The sequence below is a fragment of the Semicossyphus pulcher genome, unplaced genomic scaffold, assembly GCF_022749685.1.
Source record: "Semicossyphus pulcher isolate SPU_LCO1_2020_fin unplaced genomic scaffold, fSemPul1.0.p SCAF_10, whole genome shotgun sequence".
NCBI classification, from domain to species: Eukaryota; Metazoa; Chordata; class Actinopteri; order Labriformes; family Labridae; genus Semicossyphus; species Semicossyphus pulcher.
Genome location: NW_027211604.1, coordinates 29,299,492 through 29,326,285, shown reverse-complemented (window position 1 = coordinate 29,326,285; position 26,794 = coordinate 29,299,492). Strand labels below are relative to the sequence as shown.

General features: G+C 40.9%; 1 protein-coding gene across 1 annotated transcript in view; it reads left to right on the top strand.

Moving 5' to 3' along the window:
- The window catches only part of esama (endothelial cell adhesion molecule a), an 87,011-nt gene extending 61,539 nt beyond the window's left edge, over positions 1-25,472 (top strand). The window contains exons 2-7 of the mRNA XM_069676281.1: positions 13,756-13,907; positions 18,828-19,029; positions 19,122-19,277; positions 20,230-20,352; positions 20,512-20,644; positions 20,856-25,472. Coding sequence (XP_069532382.1) covers positions 13,756-13,907; positions 18,828-19,029; positions 19,122-19,277; positions 20,230-20,352; positions 20,512-20,644; positions 20,856-21,390 — 1,301 coding nt within the window. The 3' untranslated portion in view covers positions 21,391-25,472. The remainder of the gene's footprint in view (positions 1-13,755; positions 13,908-18,827; positions 19,030-19,121; positions 19,278-20,229; positions 20,353-20,511; positions 20,645-20,855) is intronic.
- Positions 25,473-26,794: the final 1,322 nt, after the last annotated feature.

Sequence of the window (26,794 nt, the reverse complement as noted above, 5' to 3'; positions counted from 1 at the left end):
TACAGCAATATATCGCCGTCCTGACTCGTGCAATACAATTATCGATAGCCTGGCGCTAAATATCGATATTTTAATTTACAGATTTCCCTGCAATTTTGACTCACCGCCTCACTACTTCATGTCTCCTTGTGGTGGCGTTTATGACATGAATGAGGGTAACCGAAGGCCGAAGATGATTATCAGATATCTTGATGCATCATTATCTGATTATCTTTCTCTATATAAATTATTGCATGATTGCTTTATCGGGATGTACCACTACCACTATTATTGGCATTGTAACCATATGTGTCTGTTGTTGTTCATGTAACAAGGACATATGTTGTTGTTGTAACAAGAACATATGTTGCTGTTGTAACAAGAACATATGTTGCTGTTGTAACAAGAACATATGTTGCTGTTGTAACAAGAACATATGTTGTTGTTGCTCTCTTTGCCTGTCTCTATCCTGCATCTCCTTCTATCCCATTTTCGGCCCATCCAGTCGAGGCAGATGGCTGTTCAACATGAGTCTGGTTCTGCTCGAGGTTTCTGCCTGTTAAAAGGAAGTTTTTCTGCCAATGTGCCGAATATTGCTAAGTGCTACTCATGGTGGATTGATGTTGGGCCTCTCTTTAAATAACATAACAAAGAGTCGGTCTAGACCTGCTCTTTCTGTAAAGTGTCTCAAGATAACTGGTTATGATTTGGCGCTATACAAATAAAATTTGATTTGATGTAATCGTTATGTATCGTATCACGTATCACATCGCGTATTGTATCACGTATCGTGACTTACCCTGTGATTTCCACCCCTAGTAATAGTAAGGGTGTAAATCTTAAGTCTCATCACAGATTTACACAACACTAAGATACTTGCTGATCACACAGGTCTGCCAACCTGGTGTCATGTTATGGGAATTTCAAAATAAAGCCTTATATTGAAGATAATGGATCGATTTTATTTTACTCTGCATCAGTGATATTGCATAATTGGTCATTGCAAAGAATCAGCGATGCACTTGATGGATCGTGATATCTCATAATGGTGCCCCATTGGTAGACCAGTAACATAGAAGAGGTCTATTTTCATTTCAGCTCAAAGTTTCACTTTGTTGGCTGCCATATCATCAATCTGTGGGGTTTTCACCTCTTTAATTGGTATCTATATTGCTTTGAAAACTATTTTAGGGCTGTGTTTCTTTCTATATGACGAGTAAGTCAGGCATTGATTTTGTTTGGAAGGAAAGGTGGGTCACCAACAGGAAACATAGCTTATATTTGCACCTAAGCCCCCGAGTGGGTTAATCTAACAGGCTCTGTGTCAGATAACGGTTGTGTTTTTAAAAGTTATCCTTCAATTTCCTTTAAAATGATTTAAGTATCAAGGAGAGAGTGATCCAGAAGCTTAGACTCCAGGAACTCTTCACTGATTTAACAGCACATGTTTTTTGTGCTTGGTTTGATTGCATGCAGACTGTGACACTGTTACTGAGTCTGTTTCCCCTCCTGTCACTTTTCTCTTTTCTATTATTCATCATTAAGTGCTTTTGTTCTGTCTGTGTGCTGCTAATGTCGCTCATGACAAAAGAGACGAGCCTGAATCACAGCTGAACTAACCCGCTCTGCGCTACAACAGGCTGAAAATCTCATCTTCTGTGTTTCACTGAACAAGGGTGAAAACTGAAACCGGGCGGAATAATGCAGGTCACTCCACTGAACTGTGTCAATTATACATTTCACATTTTCATTGATAAAAATTTTCATTGATTTCATTTAGCTTTTCTCTGTTCATTGAATCATATCCGCAGGCACTATTTGTTGGTCATTTTGGACTGAATGTGTGCGATTAAATATTCATACACAGCATGTGCATACTTCTACACATTACGGGGTTATAGAGGGAAGGGGTGAAGTGTTTCCTGTTATAGCTGTGAGTGTGTGATGTTTGGTGTTTGACTGAATAATTCAGTGCTGAGATTTCTGTTAATGTGAATGCTTAACTTCAGAACAAAACAGAAGAGAAACGTTGTACATTATATTTTATGACTGCTTGGAAAGAGGGGAGTGTTGCATCTGTGAGCGAAAAAATTCAAGTCTTACCCACCAAGAACTTTGGAGTAAACAAATACCCTGTAATGTACTGATATGAACATATAATGAACAGATAAATACATTCAAGTCTTCATAGTGATATTCTAACACGATGGACACGATTCGACCAAATGTAAACCAATTCATCGTAGAGTCATACCTCAGTAAGACTCAACCATGAAGGATAAACTAGAATCTACGGTCATATTCATTATAACATCTCATCTCGTCTCCTAATCAGATTTTAACTTTGTTTTCAATATCAAAGATATCAAGGTGATAGCAGTCTGCACAGGTTGAACAGGTAACACTGTTTTACTCCCAACTCATGAAATACAGCAGCGCTATGCTTCAGTTTCTGTGAACCTGGTGCCTCTAAGAGTGGCAATATGAATATGCAATGTGCAGTTACTTTCATGATAAGGTGGTCACATTAGCCATAATCGATAAATAATTGATTTGATTTGACATTTGGTAACGTCGTGAAACAGTCACAGTTTGGTTTTGTGTAGGCATAAAACTGCTTTGTTAGCTACTCAACTTCCTTTGTGAGTTACATAAAATTAGGTCAACTTCCAGGCTGCACGGTGGTGCAGTGTTTAGCGCTGTCGCCTCACAGCTAGATGGTTCCTGGTTAGAGTTTGCCCGTGCATGCTTGGGTTCCCCACCCCGCAACCCTGAACAGGGTAAACTGTATGGATGGATGGATGGATGGATCAACATCCTATCAAGAGGCAACAATGACTGTTGGTTTCACCCATTAACTGAACCCAGGTGTCCTTGGTTGTAGTAAATGCTGTATGAATGGTACATGGACTTTACTTACACAGCTCTTTTCTGGTCTTGCTACCACTCAAAGCACTTTTACACTACACCTCACATTCACCCATTCAGACTCTTACTGATGGCAGAGGCTGCTATGTCAAGTGCCCAACTGTCAATCAGTCATCACATTCACACATCATTGGCTATGCCACCGGGAGCTATTTATGGTTCAGTGTCTTGCCCAAGGACACTTCAACATGTAGATCAAACCACCAACCTTCCAATTGAAAGGCAACCAACTCCACCGCAGCTGCGCCAGTAGTTCCATGTTTGTTTGACCCATCCAGCACCCCTAACCACCACCTCATGCAGACGTTAGTGCTCTTCATACTACGTCACCTAACTTCACTAGCACACCAAAATAATAAGCTTGAGGAAATAATCCTCAAATGGATCTAGAGGGGTAACTACACTCAGGTCACTGACCCGGTTAGAACAGTTAGTTGCCAAAGAAGCAGGAATACAGGCAACATATGCGGAAGGGTTATATTCAAAGCTCTGATTTATTGTGCACTCCTCTAAACATCTGATGCCCCCACTTGCCAATATTCCTGCCTCATTAGTTACCACCACTAAGATCCTAGTTGTATTAACTTTTGCCAAGACAGCTGTATGCAAATCTGACACCACCTTTGAGGTGTGGATTAAGGAAATAGAGCTGCCAAGGAAAACAAGCATGCCAAACTGAAAGCTTCGATAACAACAGTTTCATGACGTCCACCTTTGCATACTTTAGTCATTGGATTGAACTCCTGGTAGGTTACCCCACATTTTTTCTCCTACTTTGATGACAGACGAACCGCCATCAGAAGTCAGATCTGGGTAATTTGGTATAAGCAGTTCCATGAGTACTTCAGCAGTTTATCTCACAGAGAGAGGATGGTATCATGTCTCCACCCAGCCTCCAGAGAGAGGACTCAGATGGGGACATCTTTGCAGCACTGAGCTATTTCTCACTGCTGATCATCCAGATTATATCATCGTCTCCTCCTCTCCTCCTTTCATCGCTCTAGTTCTCATCCTGTCATCATCCCGTCTCCTCACTCTCAATCTTTTATGGGACTGATATAGAGTGCGATTTTTCTGGAGCTCCTTTATTGAACATAACATGCTTTTGAAATGAGTAATCTTGCAACAGTCTCATTTTCCTCTACTTCTCCACCTCACCTTCTTTAGCAGTTTACTCAAAGTATGTGATATCACCCTCCGAGGAAGTGACCCACCCACTCCACCCATCTCTCAGCATGAAAGACGCTGGTTAAGGTCACGCCCATCAAAGGTTGCTTGTCTCCTGCTTTATCTACAGTGAGCCCTGCAGAAGTAAACAGGCTCAATCTGAAGTGTTTCCTGTAATTAGGAGATTTGCACACACACACAAACACACACACACACAAACACACACACTACAAACAGTTTTCATCAAGGGAGAGAGCTGTGTCTGTTGTGCCTCCATGGAGCTCAGAGGAACGCCAACCAACTCATGTGTACAATACACACTTGGCTCTGAGGTTCAACACTCGACTGAGGAGTCACATGACACTTTCATCTGATTTTTTTTAACCCTCATGTATTGGCTCGCGTCCTATCTGCACATAAACACTTGAACCTGGGCCCTATTTTAACATTTTTGGTGTGTAAATGACGAGTAGGTTAATAACGTTTTTGGAGCTACCAGACTCCTTTGACATAAACAGCCATTTTAACCAAACAAATCATGAAAGATGCTCGTGTACTGCTGCTCCAGTCAGTTTTTTGTGTGTAATTGTGTTTTACACAAATATTCTGTTGGATCTAACTAATCATTTAAAACACAAAAGTCCCGCAGTAACACAAAAGACAAACCGATCAAGGCAGCAGTACATAAGCAGCTCCTGTGTTCTGAGAGGTTAAGTTACAGTTTTTCTCAAGGAGGTCTGGTGGCTTTGAAGATTCAGTTGCTGTTTCTGTTTCAGAAAAAAACACATAACTTTTTAACAAAAAGGTCTAATTTGTTTCTATATTGCTGTTTGACACGATAACAATATAAACCTGTCAGTGGCAATGCAATGTAATCAGGCGCATTTTCCCCAGGATTACTGTGTAGTAGTTGTTGCTTCTATTTGTTAAGGAAATCTACTGGAGCGACCCCACTATTGGTTGAAAGTATAAGTCATTTACACAACTAAACAGGTAAAAATAGGTACCAGATTCATAAATACCTGTATTCACATTTAACTGCATTTGCGTAATTGAGACTGCATAAAGACTTAAATTAACTAAGAATGAATTGCGGCCGCTGATAGCTCCATAAATTTTGTATCATTTGTCCCCGCTCCGTCCGATCATCTGCTCCGTCTCAGGGTCCAATTCGCTAAGCAAATTGCACTGATGATATTCAATCGAAACACGCCCATAGAGTTTCACAGAACTGTGCTGTTTGGTCTTTTTTATGTCTGATTCTGGAGAGGAGCTGTCTGCACCTCCACTCTCTGCTCCACGCTGACAGATCTCAACTCCATTCACAGATCGATGCTGAGCAGGTAGAGGAGGGGGCAGCTCTTCAACAGATTATTGTAAAGTGCAGACTGTGTGTTTCACTTGTTTAACTCTCTGTAACGCAGTTTAATTTTTATAAACGAGCACGCGACAGCATCTCGTCCATATTATAATCCCCGTCCTGCATAACGGCTCCAGTCCGTCTCCAAGCATGTGGACAAAGTGTGCCCGTGTGCTGGGGTTGAGCCTCGCACAGCCCATGACTCATTGGTCTCCCGATCATAATTATAATGACAAAATATTATTAACAGATTGTTTTTACAGACAAATACATTTTTGATCACACAAAAGGTGGAATTGCTGTCATGATCAGTGTAAACTCAGAGCGTGACAGCCCTTCTAACACTGTGCCGCAGTTCCCACCAGCTCTCTGCAGATGGTATATTTTCTCTCTAACTGCGCGGTGCTGTGAGCGCTGGTGTTTGTGAATTAGGTGCTTTTTGCCATGAGGCTCATTTACATAGAAAGAGGTCAAATTTGCCCCGAATGTCTGCATAGTGACTAATTTAAATACACGCAACAACACCAGAGCACAAAGACGCTGTTTGCTCTGCAGCGCACTTTGGGGTGCATTCAACCGTGTGCTTGGAGAATGAGGCGGAGTCTTTTGTGTCATTTGCACAGGTTTAGCAGGCGCAAAAGCTATACAATCCTTTAGTGAATTTGGCCCTTAATATTTACCTATACATCTTTAGAAGAGTTGTCAGCTTTTGACAGCTGACTGATAAACATTGTGGCAATATTGAATGACCTGAATGTATCTATATGATAATTCTATATAATGTCTAAGTGTACCATGGTCTGAACATGTTTGGAAACCACAGCTTTAAGCCTGCCAAATATCACCTCTATAGATAGAGTCCTGTTACATGTGCACCCTCACCTTCAGTCTGAATGAAAGATGAACAAAAGCGTGTCCATGTAACCATGAAACACCTTGTTAAATCAGACTTAGTGAAATTCCCCCATTATCTCCAGTGAGAGCCATCCAGAGCTCATTACTCTCTCTTTTCTCTTCACACTGAGTGCTCCCGCTCCATCCTCCCTGCCATCAGTCACAGTGGAATATTTAAAGACAATCACCACGAAGCCTGCACAGTGGATTTCAGACCTGCCACAGAGGAAAGATGGAGCATCACTGACCAAATTAAGAGTAAAGAGTCCCTGTGCCCTTGTTCATTTCTCTATTCATCCCCCCAATTTCCATCTCTCTGTTCATTCATTCATCTTTTCCCCTCAGTGGGGTTCATCCTCATCGGAGTCAGGGAGGATTTCTGTCAGGAAATCTTCTTAAAGCAGCACTTGGCAACGTTTATACGAGGGGAAAATGTGCCAAGACTGATCATCCACACTAATGAGGAGCTGAAGATTTGGCCCATTTTCTCCCATGAAACGCTGCTGTCTGGAGTCCTGTTTGCACATCACAGAACAGAAACTGCTGCTGAAGACAAAATACTGCATTTTGTTTTCTAACATGGTTAATAAGCACAACGTAACGCAGGACTCACCACAATCGACCTAACCTCCTCAATCCTCAAACCCTACAAAGAAACTTAAAGGAATAGTTTGACATTTCAGAAAATGTTTCTTCCCAAGAGCAAGATGGGAATACTGATGCAACTCCATCTGTCCGTTAAACATGAAGCAACAGCAACATCAGTGATCTTATGCCCTTTTTTAAAACTACTTTTAAAAGACTTGGACAAACTTTTCAAAGACCAAACATCTCACATCCAGAGATTATACGATTTTACCGAGGATAGGGATCTTAAATGGTCACTTTTTTATAAGAGTCAACTAGTCTCCTCTTTAAATTACAGTATTTTCCATCCTGCTCCTGGTTGAATTTACAAAAAGAAAACCAACGACAGAACAGAAACATAAGCGTTTTTTGGCCACATACCCTTCTGTTTGCAGTGGTTTGTGTTGTCTGGGATGTTTGAGACACTTACGTTAGCTGGGTTAGCATTACAAGCTAGCAGGCAGCTAGAAAGGCATTTACTTCCTCCCTCATTCCTCAGATTTTCAGTGGTTTACCCAATGTCGGCGTTGTGGGCGGTGTAAATGACAATTGTGTAAGCCTATTTACAATAATAACCATGCATAGACGCTGCAAAATGATCCATGGCTGAAAACAGCCAATTGAAATGTTGAGCTTGACGCAGGTCAGGTAGTCAGTGTTTGTATGTGTGTTTGTGGGCTCGCACACCTGCAACCAGAGTTTCACCTTAGATATTAGTGTTGTCAACGTAACCTCTGCTGTGCTAAAAATGTCCAAAAATGTGTTCACATTCAGTGAGGACATGGTGACAGCAGCCTTCTGTTTACTGCTTCCTGTTTGGCACGTTTCAATTGACAGGAGCACCATTAATTTGATGTAACGGCGCCATTAGCTTAGCACAAAAAATCATGAAAAAATCCAGCACGTTACCCACATAAAACAACAACTTGTCATTTTACACGTTAGTTTATACGTTTTAAACTAAAAAGATATAATGTGAGCTACAGATGTGCTGGTATCAGTGTCATTTATATCTTTCAACACAGGCTAGCTGTATCCCTCTGCTGCCACTCTTGATGCTAAGCTAAGCTAATCCCCTGCTGGCTCTAGATTAATATTTACCGTATGACAACATAACGGTGTTATCAGTCTCTTTACCCTACACAGGAAATAACTGTAAGTCTGAATCACCTTGATATTTACTGACCTAGAATTTCAGACCCCACTCGCTGTTGCTTTAAGAACACAGTTGATGAGTGAGTTGTGTATTTTCTCATATTATGTATTTCGGTACATCCACGTGTCCATCCTTCTCTGCTCTCTGAGACTTCAAGCATCCTCTCAGTGGAGTCTGACACAGGCTTACTGCAATAAACATCGAGCTGCTCCTCAGTGACTCATTATGTTTATGTTTTTAAGCCTCTTTCTAACTCTATCTCCTCATGTCCACTCATCCACGGTCCATCCATCAGAGAACACCTCTGCAGACAGGAGGTCTGCTTCTCACTGCCATGACAAATCTTCTTATGATCTGACGAGCTATTGTCACCATTAATCTCTGCTTGTTGTCTTGTCTTTCATCCTCCTTTAGCTGGACAGACATAGAGACCAGCTGGTTAACATAGTGAAGAATTTAGCAGCTGAAGACTCCTTCCCTTAAGAGTTGGTAAAGACCAAAAATTAGCAAAAATAGATTAAATAAAGGACATACATTGATCAGGTGGTCAGAAACACGACTTGAAGTAAATGATAACATTTCTATGTAACTGTTAGATGTATCTAAGCAATGGTTGCTAACAGTTTCACCACATCAGATTAAAGGTGATGATATGTCAATTTAGTGTTTACAACTTGTTTCATCTGCCACCTAATGGCCCCAATGTAGTGAAGGAGGTTTAATTCAAGTGGCAACCTTAAATGGTTGAAAATTGAAGCCTATACGGAAACAGCAGAAAACTGCAGTTCCCGAAATGGCCACTCGAGGCTGCCTCCAAAAGCGAATCAATCCCCACAGAGCCCCATGTTAAAATGTCCAACTTTACAGCAAGACTAATCATGTTTACAGCTGGTTTTGGCGTCTATAGCTAATTTCTCTATTCGTAACAACTGAACGGGGGACTCATTTTTATATAACTCACCTGTTTAAGTTAGGACAGGATAGGCACTTTATTATTATTGCATAAAAGAATACAACAAAACTTTGTTTAGCAGCAATGCCGTGCAGCAGCATTACAAAACCTGTACAAGAAATATATATAGTATATATATGTGTGTGTGTGTGTGTGTGTGTGTGTGTGTGAGTATCTGAGGCTATATGCATATGAAAAATAAAGGTATGAATATATAGATAAATTATATGTAAACAGTATTTACAGTATTAGCTGAAATGAAGCAGTCCATCCTAGCAGCCTAAGTGGATGAATAAGTTAACAGTCTTTGTACAGTGTAGAATACATCAACAATTATTGCACAAAAGAAGTATTGAACCGTTAGCAACAGAAAAATTTATATTGCACATGTATCTCTATTTTGTTTTGGAGGGGGTTATGGATTAAGCAGTTAGTCCACAGCTCTGGGACAAAAACGGTTTCCCAGTCTGTTGGTGCGAATAGTTCTGAGCCTGCCTGAGGGAAGGGTGGTGAACATGGAGTTTCCAGGATGTGACGGGTCCTTCATGATGGTTGAGGCTCGTTTGTGAAGACGATCTTTAGAATTATATGGAGGCTTTAAATTGTAATCTCGAAGATCTCAGTTTCATTCTCTTTGGCGGCACCTATGGCGATAAACAGTAATTGCGGGAGCACACTTCCCAGATATCAGACAGTGTTGCATGTGTGACGTCCACGGTTGGCTCCGGTTGTAACTCTTGATTTTCCTGGCTGTCGGTCGCTTTCCTTTTCAGACTGTTTGCTTCATCTGAGCGTCGAGTTTGTTTCTTTTTCTTTGGATTTTCACTTCTTGTTGAAGTTGTATCTGTAGTCATCCATCTTTTCTTTGTTTGTTCAGCCATAGTAGATTACTGTTTACTCGCAACACTCGCAGAGAGCGGAAAAGCAGTCACTTAGCTCCACCTACCCTCTCTGGCAGACCAACCACTGCTGGCTGATGGAAAAGACGTCACTAACTGGGCGCCGCTTCTGATTATTTCCGCGAAAATCTATAATACTGCAAATGCAAAGGCTTTCATCAGTGGGCCATAGGCTCAATCACCATTGTGTTACCTCATTCAGCGATAGATAGTGACTTAACAGACATTTATTTACATGAAAATCTTGGAGATTATACCTTGAAAGTTATGCATGATTAGGTGTCAGGTTGGTGCTAGCTGTCTGGTGTCACTTCAGCTAATTCAGCCACTGAACTTAACTTATCAGGGAAACAAAATGTTAATCGTCCTTACAAAGCATCCAAGAGGTCCAGCTTCTTTGAGAATGAAATTCTAGTATTGTTTTATGTTTATGTTAGCACCAATTAGCTCACCATACCTGGCCTGTTTGCTCATTCAGTGTCTGTCATACAATGATTGATTTGTGGCTGCCAGTGCATCAGAGTCAGGATTGATGTTGGCCATAGTATGAAAAGTTATTTTAAGCTAAAGTCCGTGTCACTTCAGCTAACATCTCACTGTGTTACCAGCCTGATATTCAGTTTCATAGGAAGAGAGATTAAGCAGGCAGACTCCTTTAAATGCATTTTCATTGTGACTTTGAAGCAGCGCTAGAACACTTTACAAGATGGTGGCAGCAAGCCTGAGGCGACTACTTGAATTCTGAGGACTTCAATACCCAAAAGTCATGTACCATGACATCAGGAGACCAAGTTTGTTCTTTGTAGTGAGGAGCGGGTTCGCAGGAAGTGAAGAGGTTCAGCTTTCACCGATTAGTCCGGACAGAAAACGACTTCACACTTTCAGATTGGGGCTTTGCACTTACATTTGATTGCATCACTTCCTGTGCATGAAGGGATCTTCTTGTTAGTGACAATTGTGACATCAAAACAGGGCGACTAATTAGTAGATCTGTCTTGTTTTTCCTGCTGTAGTACAGTTAAAGGATGTGTCTGTGTGAACATCTTGTGTGGCTTTAAAATCACTGCTGCTGTGTTTTTACATTCACATGAAGCCTGTGTCAGTGTCAAACACACACACACACACACACACACACACACACACACAACAGCAAACACACAGAAATCACATCAATTTTTAAAAAGGTGCCACACACCTGCCACATTTCTACATGGCATGCTTTCTGATGAACACGAAAACACATGAACCTACTGCTGGCAGCCATGTGAGAGTGGTTTAAATTGACTTTTTCCTCAATGTTGGATTTGTTAAAAGGAATAAAAGAAAGAGAAATCCTTTCTAAAGGAGGGATTGTAAGTGTTAATGATGAGACAGAAAGAATAATAGTGTTTGGTTTGTTGAATGGGAGAAAGTGTAGAGTGGAGGTGAAAAGGTTAATGATGAGAGAGAGAACGAGAGGAGCAGGAGAGAGGCTGTGTGAAAGAGAAAAACACTCTGCTTTGTGTGCATTCATCTTCTTTCTTTCTCTCTGTGTGTCATTATGTCTTTGATAAAGTAAAAGGGCAGACTAACAACAACAGAAAAGGATCCAAAGTAAAATAGACAAAGTCAAAGCCTTGTTTACTGTAAGCATGAGTGAAGAGCCGGCCGCTGAGCAACAACAAACACTCTCAGAAAAACACGTCGTCTCACACAGATGCAGTTTAACTGAGTGGTGACACTTTGAATATTTCTTAAAGAGGAAATTACAGACAAAATGATAAACTGGAAAAAGTGTGTAAAAATGCAGAAGGGGCAATTCCTCTGTCTTTGTATCCGAGTTAAACAGATGTGTTCTGGCTCTCTGCTGCCCCTCTCTGGCCACACATGCACACTACACTTTACTCTGCCAATGAGAAGCTGATGGGTGTTTAATTTCTGGCTACTCCATGATGACCAAAACTGGTATCTTGTTTTGTGTCAAGGTAGAGTGGGTTGCCCTCCAATCACAAGGTCAATTGTTCAATCCCTAGCTGCTCCAGTCAACAAGCTAAAGTAGGGGAGACCGGGGTTGGTTGTCACACTTCTTCTTGTTAATTATTTCAGCAACTCATTAACCCTAAAATACACTCTGTCGCAGTGTATTGGGTTGGTTGTCCCCATACTTACCAGTGGGGTTTTAGTAAAGAAATGTGATTTTAAAAAACATGTAACAATTTTTTTTCTTAAGGTAGAGACACCAGATCATTAAAATCAATACCGTGTTTATAATACTCATCGATGCCCTTTTATTTGTCTATTTGTTTCAATTATCCTCTTTAATCACGTAAAATGAAGGCATTAAGTGTTGCAAATAAACTCAATAGTGACAGAGAAACCGATACGTTCATTGTTGTAGTTCTAATTTCAGCTCTCGTTGGAAGCGGTGTTAAACATGAGATCATGTGTTAGCTGTACAGACACAGTTAGAGACCAGCTGGTGAACAACAAGTCTAAAGACTCAGATATTTCCCTCAGGAGTTGGTAGAGACCAAAAATGAGCTGAAAGAGAATGAGGTGGTCAGAAACAAGACTTGAGGTAAATGATAAAGTCATGGCTGAAAAATGGAGCCGGTACGGTATGAACATTTGACAACATATGGACTGTAAAAAAGATGCTTGCTATGCCGACTGTCTTTCCGAACTGATTTATCAAAAAAAAAAAAGAAAAGGCTACAACATGGGTTAAAAAGACAGCCTTAAAAGTAGTATACATCATATGTCCAACATCTGTCACATGTGTGACACCCAGCCCCCAGAGCAGTGAGACAATTATCCCCACCTGACCTCTTGACAAAGGTTTTATGCTAGCTACCACATGTCTTTAGCTAGCTAAATAAAACTAGGCTCAGTTCAAAGCTTAAACTTTTTAATAATTGTTTGATGGTGAAATGACTAATCACCTTGGAAGTTTTAATACAAGAACAACATCTACATGAAAAATGACCCATACATATCACATAATGTCTCCTCAACTCAACGTTTTGTGTGATTCACAACCTGGCTAGATAAAAATGAGCCCTATCCTTGGGCAAGATCCTGAACCCCAAATTGCTTCTGGAGGCAGAGCCTGGGGTGTGTGAATGTGTGATTAGATGATTAGTTGAATAGTGCCTTGTATGTGTTTATAAAATAATATGTGTGTGAAAGGGTGAATGTGACATGTAGTGTAAAGGGCTCTGAGTCACCTGAGGACAAGAAAGGTGCTAGATAAGTGCAGACCATTTGTTTGTTTGTTGTTTTTTGGGGTTTTTTGAGATTTTTTTTTTGCCTTTTTTTGCCTTTAGAGAGAGGACAGTGGATAGTGACAGAAATGGGGAAGAGAGAGTGGGGATGACACGCAGCAAAGGGCAGAGGGCAGGAGTTGAACCAGAGATTCGAGCTTCTCGGGAAAACAATTGAAATTACTCGTTAAATGTGGAAATGTATAGATGCATGTCTGCTTTGGGCTTCCGTAGAATTCAAATTGCAAAATTAGTAATGAATTGGGAAAAATAGATAAATCTGTTTTTGTTTTTTTGAATCAAAAATGAATCAATGAATTCAGGCCTGCAGTAAATCCTGATAAAGAACCTTTAACTCATCTACCAGGCTTTCACAAACTAGCTTACTAGTTAATATAAATGTTTTAACAGCCTTTAACAGTCTAAATCTCCATGTTTAAAAATAGATCAATCTGTTATACACACAGATTCATTCAGCTTTCATCAGTGTGGATGTAAATCAGTTTTGCAGAAGGCTCAGGCTGACTGTCTTCTCTCCTTCTTTAATCCAGGAGTATTCGCTCAGATCCAGATGCCTCAGACCAGTATGGATGTGATCAAAGGTCAGATGGTGGTGCTGCGGGCGTCCTACAATCCTGTGCCGGGCGGAGACCTGAGCACCAACACCATCCTCTGGAACTTTGTGTCCAACAACACACAGCTGGTAAGGATCCTTTGGAGACTAATAATAAAGAGATTTTGTTCTTATCTTGCTCCATATTCAACAAACTACAGTCTCTGCAGCCGTAAAGTCTTCAGACTGTGCCGTCTGTGGCTCTAATATCTGGGATTACAGCGACAAAGGGTGTTTGCCCGTTCTTATACTGTTAATCTGCTAAAGCTCTACCTTTGTAAACCCTGAGGAAATAATCCAAGACAAAAAAGGCTTAGAGCTTCATACAGGCACTGTATTATTTCTATACTGCGTTCATTCTGTGGAGTCATAGAAGGGCCATAAAAAAGAAGAAATCTGATAACTAATAAGAGAATAAATGTGGAAATAGAGAAACAAACAAATAATATAACCAATAACTCTTTTATTTATATAGCGCCAAATCACAGCAAATGTCTCCTCATCATACTGAAGACTGTTATGTTACATATTATTTACAGAGGCCAAACATTAATCCATATTAATAATAAATATTATATATATATTTGTGTGTATATACATATTATATATATATATCTATATACAAATATTAAGAAAAATGACAAAATATACTGATCATTTTGTTCATTTATTTTTACATGATCTATTTTAATATTTTAGAAATAAGCATTTTTTTCTGTATATTTTTTATTTTTCTCATTTATTTAGATTTATTAATATATTAATATATATCTTTATATACTTATACTTAAGCAATATCACACTCAAGGTCGTGATGCTGCACTGAATACCAGCACTGCTGTGATTCCGTCGTAGCAGTGATGATATTCAGTGCAACGTCACTCCCTCTTGTGTGATATTCCTTTTATACAACAGTTACACAAGCAGCAAATAATGGTAAACAATCAACAACAGATTACTTTTTTCTCCACTAACTGAACTAGTGTCTCAACTTAACTGAAACTGGACTTTTGTTGCTAAGTCCCCCAAACATTCTCCTGCACCCTGTCTCCAGGTTACCACAGATCAGCTGTTTATCATGGACATTTATCTGTTTGTTTTAATTTATCATCAGCCAGTGAAATAAGAGTCTGCTGTGTGATTCAGAGGTACCAGCTTGATCAATGTAGACATACACGGTCTGCTGTGATGTTAATTAACAGTATTCAGAACACCTGGCTGAGGCGGAGTGATACACAGAGTGAAACGTCCCAGTGATGTTATACTCTATATCAGCACTCATGGAATGCCTCTTGTCCAATCAGAGTACTTGGTTGGAACTTACCTACCTACTTACTACCTTCCTGAGGCTTTATACTGTATATATATATATAATTATTCTTAGTAGTTTGTTATTCCTCTTTACATTTACACATTTATTTACTTTATTATTTATTTAAAGATTCAGTCTTTTTATGGCCCTCCTGTGACTCTATACAACACACAATAGCAAGTGTGTGTGTTTTCGTGCATCAGGATAAACACAGATCAGATTATTTATAAATTCACTGTTGTGGTAAAACATGAATTGAGGCTGAGGGGTTTTGTGTACCGAGCCCGGCTGAACAGGCCTGCTCTTTAAATCTCTCCTCTTTTTGTACACATTATCTTGAGACCTGGTCGGGACGCAGCTTACGTATCTGCCCGGGTCAGATTACTGAGCTGTGCAGATGGACGACCTAAAAAAGGATCACAATCAAACAGGAAACAGGAAAGCGAACACAGAGAGCTGGGAAAGACACAGTTGATTAAAAGTGAGGCTCTTTCTCCTCCTGTGCTTTAACAGCCATCCGGTGCGTCACTCTGCGTCTCCGTCATCTGGAGCCAAAAAGATGAATGAAAAGAACAAACTGTGAACACCTGAAAGACAAACCTGGACACCACGTTCTCTGCAGAGTTTCATGTGTGTGTTACACTGATACACAGCCATCAGTCCAGCAGCTGATGTGACGTCATCGCTTCTGACAAACTACTTATTTTAACATTGAGAAACTGGTTCAGTCTGATTTATTTCTAACTTACAATGTTTACTGACGTCTGTTCTACAGGATATTTTAATCTCCGATGAATTTTGCTCTTCCTATGTCACAGCCTGTTCTCTCTGTTCTCTCAGCCTGGTCAATGACCCTGTGCATCATAATAGGACTATTTAAGAACTGCTCTAGCGTCATTTCTGGACACTCAGGTGAGGTAGTATATAAGCGCAAAAGTGCTTGACTTACTAATAGTAGGTCAGTTTATGTAAGTTACAAAACGCACAACTAAAACACAGTATGGAAGTTATGTAACTTATGTTTGTTATACAGGGCAGCAAAGTGGTGCAGTAGTTAGTACTGTCTGTTGCCTCGCAGCTGGACGGTTTCTGGTTCGGATCCCGGTTTGATTCAAAGTGGGCCTTTCCGTGTGGAGTTCCATGTTCTCCCTGTGCATGTGTGGGTTCCCTCCAGGTACTCCGGCTGTCTCCCACAGTCCAAAGACATGCTTGTTAGGTTAACTTGTGACTCGTAGGTGTGAATGTGAGCATGAAAGGTTGTCTGCCCCCCCGACCTTGAACAGGATAAGCAATATAGATAAGGGATGGATGGGTGGATGTTAGTTAAGACATTTGTGACTATATAAGCCTTTCAGCATTTCACCCAGTGAAACAGTTTGTCTTTTATAGTTTTTGGTAAACATTGGAGCCCTTTAGCACAGAGGAACAACATGTATTAGGCTTTAGATGTACACATTATTGTTAGTTATGATACATTTGTGGTACGCCTCTTTTTCTGGAGTTTGTAGACTCACAAACTTAAATATTAGCTCCTGTTGAGTTAGGGATCTTATGTTCCCCGGTAAGGCTCATGGGCTCAGCTGAGCTTTGGCCACAATGTGCATGGCCCACTGAAAGTGTTGCTGTAGTTGGCCATTTGAGCATGTCATGTAGACTGTTTGGGTCCCTTGCCAAGGACAAAGTCAGGTAACCAGTTCATGTTGACCACTATGTCTGTTTCAACCTGTTTTCCTGAGGCAATTCCCTTTGAGAAAGATCGCTGCACCGGCCGTTACTAAAGCTTTAACTACATTTTTCACCACCTTTGGGCTATCAAAACTTGTGCAGACAGACCAGAGCACAAATTTCCTTTTCAAGAGCTTTAAGCAAACTTTGAAGTCTTTGGGTGTCTCTCAAAGTCACAAGGTGCGCTTGAACGCTGGCATCAGATTTTAAAGTCCATGCTTAGAAAATACTGTCACGACACTGGGGAAGCTTGGGATGAGGGAGTGCCTTTTGTTCTCTTTGCCATTTGTGATGCAAAGCAGGAGTCCATTGGGTTCAGTCCAGCTGAACTTGTGTTTGGCCACAATGTGGCCCACTGAAAGTGTTAATAGAGCAGTTCATGTCAGTTTCTTCCCCAAAAACTACTGCTGTAACAATGAAATAAACCATAGACTGCATAAATAATGGACGTATTCTCAGTGACGTCACCCATTGGTTTCTGAAGAAGCGTTTTGAAGCCTGGATTGTGGTGCCGCTGGCAGTCGCCAGATTGGAAATGCCAGAGCCGGCTAATCCAGAGATGGGCAAAGAGGCCTGTGGCTGAGGACTCTGGGCGGGAATCCTTGTTGTTGAAACACGCCCATTTAGCTCGAAGCTAAAAGGCCAGCTACGGCTATGAAGCTAGGCTATATGCTTCTCTGTGTAGCTAGCCGTTATTAGCCATAGACTATATAAATAATGAATAAGCTAGTTTAACTTCATGTTTCCCTTAGAGGAGATTCTTTTTGTGGTGGTGACTGACGGGGAACTTAAAATAACCGATCTTCTCATCACTACGGTCCGCAGTAATATTACCGGGGAAAAGCCAACAACTTCTGCCTCCTATTTACTGGCCGACGATTAAATAAATATTTGATAAACACTGAACAGGCTAACAAGCCGGTTATAGCGAGCACAGTATACCAGCTACTTAGTGCTAAAAATATATTAATACAATAACACGAGCATTTAACTCACCAAAAAGCTGAAGCTCAGACTTCTCACACGGCCAGAAAATGCCATAAATCCCACAGAGAGAGACGGATTATTTCTCCAAACTTTGAATGAAAAAGTCCAAGTGGCCGCTTGAGGAACTGCAGTTTTTTGCACTTCTGCATTGGCTTCATTTTTCAAAACCGGAGGTTGCCGCTTGAATACAACCCATGGAAAAAGTAGGAGGTAACAATGTACAAGCAAAAATAATGAATACGCACACTAACTAGGCAAAATAAAGTGACCACAGCAGAAACAAGCTTCTAAAAACAAAAGAGAGGCAGATCGACACATATAGAAACTAAAATTTCAAACTACAATAAAGAAACACTCAAGTAAACAATAAAGTGGAGACAACACTCCCTCCAAAGAAAAAGTACCAGTGTAACATCACATGTCAGCTGGACAGCCAACTGGCACCTGGCTGCACCTGAAGCACTCAGGAGAGAGAGAGAGAGAAAACACATAACACAGCACGTTAGGGGACGTTAGTGTATGCTGTATAGTTCTGGTGTCGGCCGCTATTGAAATGTGTGCTATTGAAATGGTAAATAAAATAAAATAAAATTGCTTACTAAATAAAATACTTTTCTGTTTGGAATCTAAAAACATCAAACCTGTAACTAGTACAAGTCTTTAAACCGTAGCTCAGTGGAAATGGACCATGAATAAGCAGAACATGAGTCTTTATCAGTGGAGAACAAATTATGTTACATGTAAGTCAGTTTACTTTTTTATTCACCAAATGTTTGACAAATTCAAAGCAATTGATGTTCAATGCGCAAGACATGTAGGGATTAAAACTCCCTCTGACTCTTTGACCTGGGCTTTCTGCCACACGGACTCTTACATGGACGTCAATGAAACTGGTTCCTCTGCTGTGCACAAATACTGTTTCCCAACTGAGCCTCATTTACTTCCTGTTTCTTTACATGTGATGTAAACTCTTGTTTTTTTTCTAGATCATCTCCTACACCAAAGACTCCATCAGCGTGGGCAGCTCCCAGTTTAGGGGTCGTGTTGGTTTCATAGCCAGCATGCCGTCACGAGACATTTCGCTGTACATCAACGGCACGCAGGAGTCCGACTCGGGACGCTACCTCTGCCAGGTCATCATCCCCGATAATTCTGGTCTCACTGCGGATCTCACCCTGGACGTGAAGGGTGAGAAAAACAGATCTTATACTCTACTATACTATATTACAATAAAATAAGACGTTGTTGAATCTAACCAAATAAATGTTCTTCTGTCTCAGTGCCTCCTGCTGTTCCTAAGTGCTCTCTGTCAGGGAAGCCTGTGCTGAAGGGAAACGTGACTCTGAGCTGTAAGTCGAGCTCCGGGAAGCCGATCCCTCTGTACAAGTGGAGGAAAACTAGTCCCACCTCGGAGGTCTTCTTCTCTCCCATGCTCAGTGAGTGAAGCCTGCACATCAACAACTCATCATTGTTATTTACCTCAAAGTCTGATTTGTTTCCTCAATGTTTGCTGTAGATGCTGAACAGTGAATGAGTCTTTAATTTTAATTTGACTGATCGATGTGGGATAACTTTTTGAAAGAAAATGTCACATTTTTGACAGTTAAAAAAAATAAAATACTGAATCATAAATAAAAGCTAAATTAAGATCTGATATCAAATAATCATGCCTGAAGTCTAATATGTTAAAGTAATGAAAGCATCTGTAGGACGATTTGTCCTGTAGGCCCATGTATGTCCATGTGCTTGTGAATAATCATTAAACTGACAATTCACTCAAAGATTTCGGTTGCGTTCTCTTGGGCGCCATCTAGTGGTGATATATGCTAACTGCGGGAGGACACTTCCCAATTTAAACCAGACGTCCACGGTTGACTCCGGTTGTAACTCTTGATTTTCCTGGCTGACGGTCGCTTTCCTTTTTAGACTGTTTGCTTCATCTGAGCGTCAAATTTGTTTCTTTTTCTTTGGATTCTCACTTCTTTTTGAAGTTGTTTCTGTAGTCATCGATCTTTTTTCTTTGTTTGTTCAGCCATAGTAGATTACTGTTTACTCGCAACACTTGCAGAGAGCGGAAAAGCAGCCGCTTAGCTCCGCCTACCCTCTCTGGCAGACCAACCACTGCTGGCTGATGGAAAACGCGTCACTAACTGGGCGCTGCTTGTGATTTTTTTCTGTGAAAGTCGCCACAGACACCCAGTCTGTAATACTGCAAATGCAAAGGCTTTCATCAGTGGGCCATAGGCTCAATCACCATTGTGTTACATCATTTGGTGATAGACAGAGACTTAACAGACATTTATTAACATGGAAATCTTGAGATTATTACTTTAAAAAATGATAATAATATGCATGTTTGACCAAAGTCCTCCATGTTTGATGTTTCAGATGAGAAGACGGGCACGCTGAGGCTGAGCAACCTGAGCAGCAACATGTCGGGGAAATATGTGTGCTCAGCGACCAACTCAGCCGGGTCAGAGACCTGCTTCATCAACCTGGAGATTGTCACGTGTACGTAGCACACCACAACACAAGCATACATCAAATACATACAATTACTATGTTAGGTAAATATTCAAGACATTTGCTGAACAGAAAAACGATATGTACACTATTAAGACATATGCACTTTGCTGTCAATCACTGTTTGTCCCATTGTTCTTCCTGTAGCAAATAATGTCGGGATGATAGTCGGAGCAACAGTGGGCTCAGTGGTCGGCTTCATCTTCATCCTCCTCATCTGCCTCGTCTTCCTGATGAAGAGGCGGAGAGACAACGAGGACGACATGGCCAACGAAATTAAGTGAGTCAAAGTGCCTTACCACGGCCTATACATATATAGTGTCAACGTAATATCATAAAGATAAAAACAAATCTCATACATCTCATAAAAGGTTGAAAAAAGCGATATACAAGTACAGTCCATTTAGCGTTTATTTCTCCCTTCAGGTGTGAGAGAGACTTGCTTTAAGCTCCTGTGTTGTAAAGTGTCTGTGTGTCCTGTCCCCCTGCAGGGAGGACGCTCAGGCCCCTAAGCGTGTGTCCTGGGCAAAGAGCGGCATGGGCTCTGACATCATCTCCAAGAACGGCACCCTGTCCTCCATCGCCTCCAGCCCCCACCACAAAGAGCCCCCGCACCACCACAACAACCACCACCACCTGCAGCAGTACCCGCAGCGCCCACCCTCCGACACCGCCTCCATCATCACCGCCACGGGCAGCACGGCCGGCTACCGACCGTCCCGCCACCACGGAGCCTCCACCCCCACCCACTACAGCTACAACAACAACACCACCCTGCCCCGCGACCAGCCCGTCCCCTCTGAGGTCAGTACCAACGGGAGCTCCCTGCCCAGACCGGAGCGCTACGCCCAGCTGCCCCAGGCTCAGGCGCTGCCACTGACCTACAGCCAGCCTCAGCTGCAGCTCCAGACCACGCCCATCCCCCCGCCACTGCCCACCTCCACCGTCACAGCCTCCAACATCGCCCGCATGGGAGGGGTACCCATCATGGTGCCTGCGCAGAACCAGGCCGGGTCTCTGGTGTGACGCAACAGTGGAGTACTGTCCCTTTAGATCTCAGAGAGGGTGTTTTTTTTAAAGGGAACGCTTTAACTTCTATTTAGCAAAAATAACAGTAGATAAAAAATTCACTTTATGACGCGCAAAGAAGCTTTCATGGCGAGACTACAGACACAGACTGTTTACTTGCTCTAAGTATACTCAAGTCTTTTATATTCTGTATGCACTGTATACATGTATGGATATGTTTTCATACATTTGCCCTCTTTTCTACTTTATCAAGACATTTTTAATGTTTTTTTATGTATCTTTTAACTGTTGTATTACATGTTTTCTTCCTGCCATACTAATTCAAAAAGGATGATAATGTTAGAGGCTTTCATGAGTATGAAAGTGTCTCAGAGTCGTGCAGGTCTGCTGTTCTTCATCCGTCATATTTACTTAAATCTACCTTACTTAAATCTACCTAAAAGTGAAAGCACATTATAGAGAGAGTGACGCTCAGAGCGATGTGAGTGAGCACTGGTTGTTATTAGTGAAGATCTATTAATGAGTGTATTTCTGCAGCAGACTGGTGGAGAGAAAGATAAGACGACAATATACATATGATCAAGTTTGCTAATCCTTTTCTTGGCTTTACTTCTGTCACAAAATGCTCTTAGACTCAATTCTTTAAACACAGATTAGCGAAAGCTTCTTATAATATTGAGCACCATTCAGAGCTGCAGTTTGGTGACTTTGCTCCACACTTGAGTTATTATAACTTTAAGTTGCCTGCAGGATTGAAATTGTAAATATGATATATGATATTTATTTTTGGTTAAATGTGGGCCATGCAGCAGCCTGTATGCAGCGTATGATACAGGTCATGTGTTTGCCTGCAACACTGGATACTGAACCAAAGATATACAATATATAACGCTTCAGTTTTTACTTTATTATTAACGTTATACGCTTTAGATTATTTTCTTATGAGGGTCAATGAGGAACGTTTAAGTTAGCATGATGAGGAAGCAATTTGATTCACTGCCAGACGCTTTAGGTGTTCTTTTTAACCAATTTTCCCCCCTTTTGATTGACATTGCAATATAAACAGGAAGTAGTAATACGTTTATATAAATCAAACTGTCTTGTGACAGTGTTTTAAGAGACTCAAAGATGCCTAGTTAATGATCTCCTACCATTACCTATAATGGGAAGGTGAGGAAGATGCATCATTCCCCCGGGTATATTCAACAGACTGTATACAAGAAGTGGATGGGCCAAAAAGCAGTGTCTCAATTCGGAGGCTGCATCCTCGATGGACCCGGTCTATGGAGGATGAGTCATTCGTAGCCTGTGTAGATGCTGAGGCCGAACTGAAATGAGACGGTCTGGTTTGTGTCACCAACTGTTCCCGCCCTTACCCTTGCGTCTCCAAACACAGCTCCTGTCACCTAGCAACAGGTAGCTAAGGCTAACTAGCTATCATAACTAACTTCACGTAACTTAACCTATTATTTTAAAGATAATTTGAAGTGTCATGGCTCCTTTTGTATTGCTAGCTATTTGAATAAGCTGAATCCAAAAACTTAAGCATAAGAGTCTGCCATCTCGTTTGAGTTTGTGCACAATGAGTCTCAGGATACGTCCTTCGTGGCCCGGGAAAAGGAGGATGCATTTGTCGGTGGCATCTGAAGGAGCCTTCAAAATAGGACCGCTGTGCTACAATTGCGCTTCAAATACGGCCTTTAAAGGATGCAGCCCCTGAATTGGGACACAGCTAAAGTTTGGAATTTTGGCTGTCGCCATCTTGGTTTATATGAAGCCAGAAGTGACGATATTTGTGTGTGAAGCTGTAGAGTATAGCAGGGGTTAGCAAATACTCATTTTTAGCTAGCACTAGCTTGGTTACCAAGGTACAGCTGTAACTATGATATTAATTTGGATGCTCATCTTGGCCAGCAAAAACAGGCTTTAAGGAAAATATAATTTCTTCTTTGTCTTTTAGTTTAACCAAAGGCTGAACAAGTTTTTTTCAATTAGACATTTTTCAATCACAATGTAGCAACGCCTTAAAGCATGCCCTGCTTTATCATCTGTTTGACTCTAGATGCTGTGTTGAAGACTTGAAACTAGAGATTGAGACCATAAACTCATTAGGAACATGTTTACTGAATAAATTAACTAAATTACACTTATAAAATCAGATTTGTTTTTCCAACCGGTGGAGTCGCCCCCTCCTGGCCAAACAAAGAATACAGATACAGGGCAGTTACACATTGGCTTCACTTCTGAAACAAGAGGCTCCACCCACTTCTTTTAAACAGTCGATGGTATAGTTTAGAATTTAAAACAATTTACAGAATATCACATCTCATAAATACCATAGAACCAAACTACATCTGGATTTTGTCTTAAAAGAATCCCTAACAACGGAAATAATTTGGCATGTTAAAACAAAACAAGTCAATGTATTACTCTGCCATGACATTTAGTACTTGATAAATGAGAGCAGCAGTATATACAGTAGATCAGTGGTTCTCAAAGTGGGGTCTTGGGACCCCTGTGGGTCCACGAACCAGGAGGACCATTTAGGATCACAGTATAAATGCTGTCAAGCTGAGTTTGAATAAGATGAGCCTCTGTTTTAAAGTATATAAGTGGTATTAACATGATTCACATTGAAATGTTTTTCTGTCTATCACTATGAAACGGGTCTGAAGTATTTAGGTTGATAAGTTTTACAATACAAATAGTCCCAATGGCATCTAAGAGTGCAAATGGTAGTAAGCATATGCTTAATCGGTGTTACGATCATGAGGGGGTCCTTGGAAAATGTTCTCCCCTATAAGGGGTCCCTGGTCCCAAAAAGTTTGAGAACGCCTGCAGTAGATGAGAGAGTGGTACTCCTCTCTGAAGGCTCACTGAGATTGTGACCTTGTTAATAACGTCACCTTAGTTTTTACATTTAAATTGTCCGTATTGCAGAAGCAGAATGTATGGAAATGGTTGTAGAGAACTGATGAAATCTCATTTTAATTGCAGCTTTTTACTCTCTTCTTCTCATTCAGGCCACTAACCATGAATATAAATGTCTGTCATATATCATCTGGATCTGGAAAATAGAATAAAAATATACATAATGGAAGTGATTATACTATCTATCCTGCTGTACTGTCTGAACACTGGAGCATAATGTTTTATGTTTTGCATTATTTAAAGTGTGCACAGGAAGTCAGAATAACAACACAACTCTGAGAAACTTGACGATGAAGGAAAACATAAGAGCATCCTTTACAGACAATTTCATTCTTGACTGTGTCATCTGTTTGACACGAGCCTGACAGAAAACAGTGCAAAGACGTGGTAGTTGTGTCTTGAAGCTTTGGTAGTTTGTATTGTTTTTAATACATGAGAGCAGAACGAGGGAAGCTGAAGGTGAGGAGGAAGTCATTTCATGGGCAGGACTTACTGTTTGAAGTTTTGAATGAGTCGTTTCAAAGTGTACATTATGAACATTAAAATGTATTCAAGACAAGCCTTTATTTTTCTACAGTAATATAGAAGAGCACAGGAGCAGATATTATAGTAGTAAATGTTTGTGCTCGCTGTGAGTGAGTGATAAACCATGATGGATTGTAAACTGGTGGCCAAACTTGTGCTCATGTATACAGTAGGACTCAGCCGTGGACATTAGTGTGCAGTGTGCACTCGTATCCTCCATTTTTGTGTTCATGGAAAATGCTTTGTATGAATATTTTCAAATAAAAGAGAAATGATAAGTTGTGTTTGTGTGTTTTCCACAGAGCTTCTGTCGTGTCCAGTACAGCTCGGAGGGGCACTAATTAGACTATGTCGGACCTTTTCTATAAATAATTGTCTTTATCTGAGGTAAAAGTAGCATTTTGAAAATAAAACTTTGATATAATTCATCGGGATGATTCGCTCCAGAAAATGCGTATTGACTTCTGGAGTGTCTGAAACCAACTGAAGTGCAGTCATGCCATCGTCTGCCCTCCACTGGCCATGATGAGGCAGTCTGGGGGTTACAAAATACACAATATACATTATGTATATGTAATGATTTTAATAATTCATAGACAATGCAATGCACAATCTTATAAATGTTGGTGTTATGAGTTGTATTTAAGACGTTGCAATCATTAAATGAGCACATATAACCAACGGCTAAAGCCTTTTTCTGTTTTTTTCAATATCATTTTTAAAATAATAATAAAAATTCATGAACATTTAAATTGTGAATAATTCTTTCTTTTTTTAGAATAGCATATTTGTTACCGGCTGTACAGTGGTGCAGTGGTTAGCGCTGTCGCCTCACAGCTAGAAGGTTCATGGTTTGAACCCCAGTTTCGGCTCTGTGGAGTTTGCATGTTCTCCCTGTGCATGCATGGGTTCCCTGTGGGTACTCCAGCTTCCTCCACAATCCAAAGACATGCCCATTAGGTTCGTTGGTAACTGTGAACGTGAATGTGAAAGGTTGTCTGTCTCTATGTGTCAGCCCTGTGATTGACAGGTGATCAGTCCTGGTGTAACCCCGCCTCTCTCTCAATGACAGCTGGGATAGACTCCAGACCCCCTGCAACCCTGAACAGGATAAGTCGTATAGATAATGGATGGGTGGATGGAAAATAGTGTATTTGTTGCACATTCCCAGGGATCATCCTTGAATTACAAATTAGCCACCAGGGGGCAGCAAAGTCACATTTTTGGTGTCCTGATAATATACACATGATCATCAACATGTTACTGCTTTACTGCATATTGTGTATATGACAGCATAAGCCTTCTATTATATATATTTATATTTTATATAGTAATACCTGAGTTCATGTTTCTGATTCATCACTTGAGGAGAGGAGTATGTGCCATGCTGCAGCCCGAGCAGCAGAGCCACATGTGGCAAAGTGTTGCTGTATTTGGCCATGATACTGTAACTGCACAGAAAGTGATGCTCATCTCTGTTTCACAACCAAGAGCTGCACAAGAACAAGACATTTTAGACGTTACTAAAGTCCTCCTCCAGTCCAAGCTGTGTCTACTTATTACTTGCATTTGAGCGTCGCTGCACAGTAGAGGTGTGACAAAATATCTTGACAACTAACCAATGCATGAGTCATGAGGATTTAAATGCAGGATTATGTGCAAGTTGCGTCATGAATTCTTGTTTCTAATTGAACCTGACCTGTTAGCTTCTTCGGTGTCTCTCACACACTGATTTATTTGAGGTGGTCTGTACATGTAGCTGTGTGTAAGTTCAAGAAGGAAGACTGTTCATACTCATTCATTCATCCATTAGCCATCATTCATCATGTCACATTCTGTCTCTCTCTCCCTCTCTGTCCTTCCTGTCTGGTGATCAGCTGATACTGGGCGTATACTATTTAAGTAATAAACCAACCAGATTCAGCCTCGACATCTGTCGACCAAT